The sequence below is a fragment of the Phoenix dactylifera genome, chromosome 16 (genome assembly GCF_051530095.1).
Source record: "Phoenix dactylifera cultivar Ajwa chromosome 16, Ajwa_hap1_PhDact_Kaust_v1.1, whole genome shotgun sequence".
Taxonomy (NCBI): domain Eukaryota; kingdom Viridiplantae; phylum Streptophyta; class Magnoliopsida; order Arecales; family Arecaceae; genus Phoenix; species Phoenix dactylifera.
In genome coordinates this window covers 18,871,578-18,882,247 of record NC_143205.1, presented here as the reverse complement: position 1 = coordinate 18,882,247, position 10,670 = coordinate 18,871,578, and the positions used below count along the sequence as shown (strand labels likewise).

The 10,670-nt window shown below is 40.2% G+C and overlaps 1 protein-coding gene across 1 annotated transcript; it reads right to left on the bottom strand.

Moving 5' to 3' along the window:
- Positions 1 to 7,372: 7,372 nt before the first annotated feature.
- Positions 7,373 to 9,602, bottom strand: LOC103717609 (trans-cinnamate:CoA ligase, peroxisomal-like). The gene is made up of 2 exons (XM_008806069.6): positions 9,229 to 9,602; positions 7,373 to 9,143 (listed from the first exon to the last, which is right to left on the bottom strand). The coding sequence occupies exons 1-2, from the start codon at positions 9,493 to 9,495 to the stop codon at positions 7,569 to 7,571; spliced, it is 1,842 nt and encodes a 613-aa protein (XP_008804291.5). The 5' UTR covers positions 9,496 to 9,602; the 3' UTR covers positions 7,373 to 7,568.
- Positions 9,603 to 10,670: the final 1,068 nt, after the last annotated feature.

Below are 10,670 nucleotides of genomic sequence, written 5' to 3'. Positions count from 1 at the left end.
TCGTAAAAGTTGTCCTCCCGCAAGTTACATTAATGATGCCGGTATGATGTCCTCTGGACTTGTAGTAAAGTTGAATGTTAAGCATGATCCGATTGACTTTGCTTGGAGTCATTTCCATCTTATAGGAGACTAAACAACCTTGGAAGGCAAGTGCTTGGCAAGTGGTACTCACACCAAGCTTTTCTTTTCGTTGACCGCAGCATATATACGAGTCAAATGAAGTTGTAAAATGTCTCTTAGCAAAAAAAAAAAAAAAAATTCATGAGATTATTTTGCCCATGAGGAGACCTTTTTGCAGTCTTAATATCTCTTCATCTTATTCTTCACATGAACTCAAAATCTAAATGTGTAATATTCTTCATGGCGTTTTATAGGTGGAAGTCCTGTGGTTTCACTGCAGTGAATTTGGAACTTACAAGAATGAGAAGCTTTTAACTTGAGATAGTTACACTCAAAGATCACCTTAAAAGAAAATTTTGTTTGATCTGAGAGAGAAATTAATACTCCGACGACCGTTCAAAATTTACATTTTACATTATAATAGAAAAATTGTTCAGAATATTATATTAGAAAACTACAATGCTTCCTGGTAAACTGTGTTCACATGCATAATGATTGACATAACGATATATTTTATGCTAAGACCACGATTATAATACCGGCAATGGTTACTTGATTATAACTCAATGGTTTCTATATATATGTCGCTACTTTGTCTTGGTACCAAAGAATCGTAGCTTAAACTGATAGTGACATTAATTGGTGAGTCAATATACTCAAACCAGATCATTATAAAATAAAGAAACGAAATTTAATGAGTCAATACAAATTCAGAGTTGGTGGTCTTGTATGTGTGGACTCGATTCACATGTGAAGATTGCCTAAGAATTTCCAAGGAGTCAAGAGGTTTGGCGAAGGTAGTTTTCAACAAATTGCACCCTAGGTTAGCAAGACAAGTATGTCATTTCTTCATGACATATTTACTTACATTGTCTCGGACCACTTCAAACAAGAAACCACCATTTTTTTAGGGTAATTGATGAGTCAATACAAATTCAGAGTTGGTGGTCTTGTATGTGTGGACTCGATTCACATGTGAAGATTGCCTTAGAATTTCCAAGGAGTCAAGAGGTTTGGCGAAGGTAGTTTTCGACAAATTGCACCCTAGATTAGCAAGACAATTTTGTCATTTCTTCATGACATATTTAATTACCTTGTCTCAGACCACTTCAAACAAGAAACCACCATTTTTTTAGGGTAACAACAAAGCTCGTGGCACAAGAAAAGTAGGATTTTTTTTTTTGAGTAGGTGGATGAATTTTTATTCGGATGAATCTTCATCAACCCTTTCTTCCACAAGAAAGATATCTTATAATTTACTTAGAAGTGTACATAATGTGCCGATGGATTTCTCCTAAAAAAAAATCTATAAAATATGTTACCTAAACATATGCATTGGATCTTCCACTGGTAATTTCTGCATTATTTCTGTACGTAATTGGTTGTGTTGTCAACATAATATTTTCTAAAAAATGGGTGACAAATGTACACACTTCTCATTTTAATTACAAAGGACCTGACAGGGCCATTTGGGCCATTTGAGCCAGTCTAATGGGCTACCTGGCCATTTGCTTCCACGTCCTCTGTGCTCTGTGTCCATGCGTTGTCCAACATGGTTGTTCGATTGTTCCAGCATCAGAAAGAGACTATTAATAATTGAGAAATGCCAGCTCGGTCTTCTATTCAAATTTTATTATACATAGTTCATCATAGGATAAATTAACCTTGGAATAGGTGGTCTTTGATAAACGCTTTCAAGACAAGTATGTTTAGGCATCAATTGCCAACATCTATTTCCTAAAATTTATAGGAAGAAGTTTTGACAACCTATTAGTATTTAGGGGGCTCCTATAAATCTTTGAAACCATTTCACCCCAGATGAATGTGTCGCAGCAGGCAAGGAGAATAAGAAAACAAGAAGTAAAAAAAAAAACAACACACAATATGTATGTAGTTTGGTCTATTGACCAATATTTATGGGCAGAGACGATGCAAAAGTTTTATTACAAAAAGTTGAAAATTACAGTACAAGATTTCCCCACAAACTCTCAACTATTATTTTCTTTTAGGGTTCCAAAAGATATATATAATAGAAAAAGTCGATTTGAACTCGAATTAATGTACTACGATAATCAAATTAATCCGATCTACATCAGCTTTGTCCTTGCACCCTCGGCTAACGATTCCTACAGCCTAACTGAAAAATGGATGGCAACCTATGAAATCTTTTTTCTTCGCTTCATGAGCTCCTTTCTAGAAAAAAAAAAAAAAAAAGAACGAAAAGGGTCCTTTTTGGCTCTTGAATGCTTGAACGCTCAAGATATACTTAACAGAACGTAATACATAAGAGGCAATATTATAATATTACTACATGCATTGCATAAAGACCTCACCCTCGTAATGCAACAATGCGTACAAACATATTATACAGGTGGATCAAAACAATTTTCAGGGGACTAAGGATGCTTGCCAAAAGCCAAGTTCTTATTTTACCATCAATTTTTGTAAAGACTAAAGCCTACAACCATTTTCAGGTTTTAGGCGGGCCTTTTCTATTATATACAGTCATAAACTGCATAAAAATTGCTATTAAATGACTTGATAGCTATAAAAGCAACATTTATAAATACACTACTAGCATTTATAAATGTTGTTGTTAGACTCTAGATTGAGGTAGGACTGCGCTCGCAATGTACTGAGGTCTGTCAGAACCAAAGTCTCCAAGGTCGGTCGAAGCTGAAGTGGAAGGCAGGATCAATCTGCGAGAAAGTCTCCTTATCGGAAGGTTTCCAATGGAGGACTCTCTGATGCTTAAGTCAAATATCTAAAGCAACAGTAAAAAAGCAAGAATGAGTAGAGAGAAGTAATAGATTGTTTACATGAGGATCCCCTGTTACCTCTATATATAAGATGAGAGTGTTGTTTGTTATCTGATTTATCATAAAGTGTCATGACTGCATGGTAATAAATAATTGTGCATTCAACCATATAGTAACAACTCTCTGTTATTATTATTATTTGATGATAACCATACGAATTATATATTAATTGCCTTTATTGCTATTTTTGCAATGATCTTCGGCATTATTCTCGTATCAAACAGGCCAGAGTGGCATTTTAGTCCATACGAAACTCATTTATCTTAGCTAAAATCAAGGTTAAGATGGTGTTGGATGACCAATATTCTTCGCATCAATAAAGGGATATCTTTCGGCTCCTTTAAACTTTTGCTCTCAATCTACTATTGGTGAGATGACCAAGAGAGAGAGAGGACTACATATAGGACAAGGTGCCACCTTTCGTTCAAAAAGATTTCCATTTAATTATTTTCTCTCTTTTTGGACCATGAAAAAAGGTCTTGGATCTCTAGGTGGCCAGACAGCAAGCATAAATGTGACAGGTCCCTTTAACTCGAATCGCTATCAATGACGGACAGCCCGGCGACGTGTGCGTTCGACCTCATGCAAACCAGACTTCCCAATGGAAGCAGCCACGGAACTCAACGTGTGTTGTGTGTGCGTGTGACTCCCTCTCTCTCTCTCTCTCTCTCTCTCACACACACACACACACGCACGCACGCACGCACGCAAACTCCAAGCATGCACTCGTGCCTTTTGCTGGCTGTTGGAAAGGAGTTTTCTTTGAAATGGGAAGATGGCCGATGTCTCCCGCGTTCATACGGCAACCACAACCATGAGAGGTAAAGAGCCACAAGCCTATCACTTTCTGTCCCGTTACGTTGAGACCACGCAAATTAACCTCGGCAGGCAGCATCGCATTTTTATTCGACTTCAGTGCTACTGTTCATGGAAGATGTAACATGTCCAAAGCTGTGAAGACCAATAACGATAACATCATAAAGTATGAGTTCTTTTATTTTATTATATATCTGGGGTCTACTATTTCACATTGATCTTGATGTTTATTTAAATTCATTTATCTTTTTTTTTTCTGGTGAAGAACATAGTTGGTAAGCAGTATCTATCGGAAATATTGCTCATTGTCTTCACAAAATACTTCATAGACTACGACATGCATCACATGTTGTCGCTATAAAAAAAATTCCGAGTATCAACCATATATCATGATTGCCTGCATCAATATCCAATATAACAAACTTGTATTCTTGCTAAGATAAAAGTTTTGCCTTGATTCTTTTAACCCTAGGTTGCCACTTTGGCTGTGTGTTATATTTGGGTGGTGGGTGAAGTTTTAAACTCGTGGTTCATGTTGCAGCTTTGAGTAGACCATGTCTAGTCCGATCAACTACTATTGTTAATTGGTTGGCCGGATACTCTTGCTATTTCTGAGAAACTATGTTTTAGACTTAGCCAAAGTGTCAAAAAGAAAAAAAAAAAAGAAAAAAAGAAAAAAAGGCACCTTAGTAAGGCATCTTAGTTGTTGAAATGAAGTTTTGAACTTCACGAGTTTTGAAACTTTAGGCCCAACGAGGTTCACGGTTGCTGCAAATTATTGTTTTTTCTTTTATATTCCATCTCTTGTTTTTGGGTTAAAGATTGCTTTAGCTCCCAGATTAGAGCACAACTATAAAGCTGGGGCAAAATATTGGAAACCCAGCTGTGATCCCTGTTTTGCTTTTCCTATTTTATTAATTGTAGCCAACATAGTTAAATGGAATGAACAAGTTCTACAAAATTGGCTGTTTAGTAGTTTTCTTTAAAATCCCTCTGTGTTCACATTAGGCTTGTATGAGTCATCCGTTGTAGCCAAAAACAAAAAAAACAAAAAAAACAAAAAATCCCTTTGTCAGATTAACGAGTCACAAAACTTTAAAAGTGAGTTTTAACAATATATTTTTTATTATTTTTCATAAACCTATTTTATATAGAGTCATGTTTGATCCATTTAAAGAACCAACATTTAAGAAAAGAACCCTTAAAATTTTTGACACAAAGTGAGGAAAACCCACCGACATTATGATTATGTAGGTCCTATGCGCCATCCAAGATTTAAACCTGAAACCTTTCATTGCTATGTAGAGGAGAAATAACCATTAAGGCAAGTCCCAATTCATGGCTAACCCAGTTAAAACTATTCCATTGAAAAATTGAAATAGCTTCTACATCAATTCACTCTTCAATTCCTTCCCACAAAAGCTCTAACTAATTCCATTTGTTTACCTACGTACGCTTTCAGTACCTGGGAACCAAACAAAGCATCAAGTTTTAATTCTTAAAAATTTTTGCTAAGAGGAAACAACCATCGTGCAATTGACCCACATAGATTATATTACCGAGTTATATCCAAGTAAATCATCCTTCCTTTTGTGCGACCCAAGATTCATCCCCAAAAGCGTGCTTGCTTTTTGACACCATGCAAGACACGCGAAACTGGAAACATAAAACGGAAATAGTTAATTTAATCTAAAAAAGAACACTTTTGGGGATACTTCCCTTTTGACAGTTGACAATTGACTCCTACTTTCTTCTATAGTGCACTCGTTCAACATCAACACAAGTTTATAGCAAGCATTCCCAAATCCCAATACACCTAAAGAAGACATGGGGAACCATCAGTGAAACTTACTGCTAAGACCGAGATAGCAGTCTCTCATGTTTCGTTCCTTGCCTTGGAATCAATCGGAGAATGAAAGGCATGGGACTCGTCACCATGGAACTTGCCCCACCTACCTTGGTTTCTTTTTCTCTTAGATTTTTGACGGGTCAAATGGACTTGGCTTGTACCATCGCATTGGAGTGTTGCCTTAAAAAAGGATCCTGATTAGCCACTTAGTTGAAATTTCTAAACGTATACGATCCTCCAGTAGTGCATGGGGGAGAGAGAGAGAGCATAATAAATCCTAGAGATTAGATCAACGCCATCAAGGCACGCAAAGGCAAATACAAGAGCTATTTAACGGAGGAGCACTTGATTTGATGCTTTGGATCCATTAGATCGATCATGGACAACATGTACTGGTTGTAGAGAGGCAACATGCACCAACCTCGTTTTATAATGCGTAGGGTGGACTGCCCAATAGCATGGCGAGGAAGAATATATATAACTGCTAGAAAAATTTTATAGACCGCCCGTTAAGTTCCCTTTTTTATCCTCTTTATCCTTTCCGTGTTTCTAGTGGGTATATTAACTAAAGTTCACAAGGAAGTTACCGATCCATTCCACCTCAGAGAAACTACATAGAACTTTTCTATTCATAATCTAATACATCTGTTCAACTGCGACCAAAATAATTTGGTTGTTGGTAAACAGAATAATGGCATATCTTAAAGAAGATTATGTGAAGTTTCCACTCATCCTACAGATCACAATCTTTACCAAGGAAACATCATCATTCAACTAAGCATACAAACGGGTTAGATTTGGATCAGATTCATTTTTTATCAGCATCCAAATTAATCCGGTAAAAGATTCAGGCTTGTATCCATCAAAATGAGTAATCTTCAAACTTTATTGATAATCGAATTCGAGTTCAGATTTGGGTTTTCGATCTGGAAGTTCAATTTATCATATGATTTTAGTTGTCCAACTAGTCAAATTAATAATTCCAAAACTAAAAGAACTCTTATCGCAATAATATGTGACACAGTGCAACACGAAAGAAACACAATATAGAAAGTGAATGATTGATTTTGAGAAAAATATAATTACTTTTGAAACAGGTTTAAATTTCTGATTATGTTTAGTTTGATTGAAATAAAATTAAAATTTAAATGTTGGTCGAGTTTTAGAACTAAAATAGGAATAGATGAGAGTTAAGGAGAGCATGAGTGAAAAAAATATATAAATCAAAATATGAAAGAAAAAAAACAAAGCATGTAATCATTTTTCTTTATATTCTTGTATTTACATATAGTTTGTTTTGAAGTACTAATGGAGGCCATGACCTCCTTAGTCTCTATTTCCTTCACAAAAAAGAAGATATTTGAATTATCAAGCTTTCAGATTTGAACATGGCTAAATCCGAGTTTAATCCAATAAAAAATCAGATTCTATATAGAATCTGAATTTGATTGGACAAAAATTATCTGAAACTTGATTTGGATCAATATCCACTTATTGTAAAATAAACAACTCAGGTTATTGAGTTTTCATGTATCATTTATGGCCGTAGATCCAACTTATTTATCTTGTGGTCCTTAATTTATGTATCATTAATCTAGCTCCTGAATAATGCAACCAATGTGCCCCCCCTCGGCTCCATGGGGACATTGCTATTAATCCAAGAAAATAGCTTACCTTCGGCTCTACCATGTTCGTTTCGCCCCAGCTGTTAGAACACCATTGGGGTGGTGATGGCTCAAAAAAAGTGGCTCATCTAAACAAAGATAAATTGACTCAAAAGCAAGCTTCATTCACCATCTATAATAATATAATCCATGGGAACAATATATTACATGACATGAATTACAGTGGACACTGACTCTTATGTTATTATAACGTTTTCTTTCTTTCTTTCTTTCTTTTTATTTATTACAAAACTTTACCAGCATCTACACGTGTGTCCCCTTCGAACCCGATCAGCAGACTCAAAGGCGAGACATGGCTAAGACTTGCTCTTGTGCCTCGGACTGGCCGTGACCGTTATTACCGTTAACGTAAGCCACCTGGGCCTTCCCCTGCGGCGCCGCCCCTCCTTGCGGCGTCCGGCCGTTTCTCCCCGTCACCTTGAGGCCACGAGCCATCTCCCTTAGCTGAAACTTTTGGATCTTCCCCGTGGAAGTCTTCGGCAACTCCTCCATGAACACCACCTTCTTCGGCACCATAAACCTGGACATGCTATTCCTGCAATAGGATATGATATCCTCTTCTTGGATACTCCCTTGTTCGCAGTACTCTTTCTTTAGTTTTAGGAACGCACAAGGTGTTTCCCCCCAGTGCGGGTGTGGCATGGCCACCACCGCCGCCTCGAGCACCATGGGATGCTGGTAGAGGATTGTCTCTACCTCGACGCTACTGATGTTCTCGCCGCCGGATATGATGACATCCTTCGATCGGTCCTTTATCTCGACATAGCCGTCGGGGTGGATAACCCCCACGTCGCCGGTGAGGAACCAACCATCTCTAAATGCGGCCTCGGTGGCGTCGCGATTCTTGTAGTAACCTTTCATGATGCTGCTTCCTCGGAGAACTATCTCTCCGAGCGACTTCCCGTCCCGGGGGATGCTTTGCATGGTTTCGGGGTCTTTCACGTCGACGTCGGCGAGCGTCAGCACGCTGATGCCCTGCCGCGCTTTGAGCCGGGCTTGCTCGTCGACCGGGCGGCGGTTCCATTCTTCGCGCCACTCGCAGACCAGCGCCGGCCCGGTCGCCTCCGTGAGGCCGTACGCGTGGGTGACGCGGAAGCCAAGTCGTTCGATCTTCTCAAGGAGCGGCGCCGGTGGCGGGGCGCCGCCAGTGAGCACGTGGACCGGGGCGATGAGCGGGCGGCGCTCGGCGGGGCTGGCCTCCAGGAGGATATTGAAGACGATGGGGGCGCAGCACATGTGCGTGACGCGGTGGTCGCCGATGGCGCGGTACATGTCGCGGGCGGTGGTCGCCCGGATGCACACGTTGGCGCCGCCGCGCGCCGCCATGCCCCAAGTGAAGGTCCACCCGTTGCAGTGGAACATGGGGAGCGACCACATGTACACCGGCTCGCTCCCCACCTCCCACTGGAGGAGGAGGCTCAAAGTACTCAGGAAAGCTCCCCGGTGGCTGTAGACCACGCCTTTCGGCGCCGAGGTCGTGCCGGAGGTGTAATTGAGAGCTATGGGATCCCACTCATCGTAGAGAGGGGTTGGAGGGCACTTGGGATCGCCTCTTGCGATGAGCTTCTCGTACTCTAGCTCGCCAAGCCGGATGCCAGTCGGTGCATCGATGTCGTCGATGACGACAACTAAAGGCAAGGGCGCGCCGTCGTCGATTAAGTGCTTGAGGGAGTCGCGGGCGAGCCGGACGTATTGGTAGTCCACGAAGAACACCTTCGCCTCCGAGTGCTTTAGAATGGTGGCGATGTTGGCCGCGTCGAGCCGGGTGTTTATGGTGTTCAGCACTGCACCGGCCATGGGCACGGCGAAGTGCATCTCGTACATAGCTGGAACATTGGGGGCGAGCACAGATACCTGTAATGGAACATCAGTTTGTCATCAGAAGATAAATACACGTACGACGAAGCACTGTAAGACAATTTATGTTGCTGATTCTGACCACATCATTCTTGGAAACATTTAGAGATCGGAGGGATGAGGCCATGCGCAGGCAGCGATCGTACGTCTGTTTCCAGGTGAATCGGATTCGTTCGTACACGACGGAAGTGCGATCGGAGTAAACAGCAGCAGCCCTCTGCAGAAAGGTGATGGGGCTGAGAGGGACATAGTTAGCTTGGCATTTGAGGAGTTGATCCATTGGTATCTGCCGAGTGTTTTCTGCGGTTGAGGAAGTTTTGGAAGAGGGGGCGAGGATGTTGGGGGGCATATATAGAAGCAGCAAACTGGAGAAGAAGAAACGAAGAAGATGTGAGGCTGGAAGCGAGGGGATGAGGAGTTTATATGGTGTTGGGAGATCTACTGGCTGATGATGGAAGCTTGGTGGGCCCATGCATGGTTGGGGAGAAGGGGCGGAGGGATTTGTGTGGAAGCTAGGAGGGAAGGTGCATGGATACTACACGAGAGCGTTTGAACATGGACTGTTGACCCTTGACAGTCTGAATGGTTTCAGCGTTTCACATGAATTGGTGGGTCCTATGTCTTCCTGTGGAAGAAATTAGTGGGTATTCCATCAAACTTCTATTCCTTTGAAAGGAATGCTCCTCTTATTTTCCTTACCATATTACAGTTTTCTTAATCACGGTCTTCTACTGTAAAGACTTGGAACCATAATGGGGTTAAAAGAAGAGCTCGGACAGACACATAGAAGTGGTTGGAGACTTTTCTTTCTTTCTTTCTTTCTTTTTCTTCTTTTTTTTCTTCTTTGGTGATAGAAAACAAAACAAAGGGAAGCTTATGCAAAACCTAGTTGTTTTTATTTAGCAAGTGTGAGAGAGAAATATATAGAAGGTTCAAAGAAAACCCATAACAAGAAAATAAACGAGCCTAGAGGCTCTTGCCAATTGAGACACGCCAACTTGAATAGAAAGTAGATTAATTCCACATGCCATCAACAACACTTTGCGGGTATTTGGGTATTCATAGAACCTTCCAGGACTTGGATTGTAAATTTCTTAATTTTGTCAAAGTACCTAGTAGTTGGATGTAGATAAATGTTATGATTATGGTCATAGATCCATAATTTCTCAGCACATTCACTTTTCAAATTCAAACCTGGAAGGTGGCATTTCTACTAAATTCCTTGAAAATTAAAACACAATAGGATCAAACATACCTGGCTAGTAGCTAGTTGCGACCGGACCTAGCCTTCATTCTGCAAATATTCGCATCCGCATGCTTAGAAGATACCATTATTCCAATTGTTCTAGTATTCTTTGTAATTTCCTTGACTTCAATTGTTTTATCAGATCACCCACATCTTAAAGCTGGATCGAGGTTGATCCACATGTTTTTTGTTTAACAAATTAATTAAATTGAGAATGAGATAGGTAGAAATGTGTACTAAGAGGAAGAGTACAAAAGGACATTTCTTTTATCTTGTGG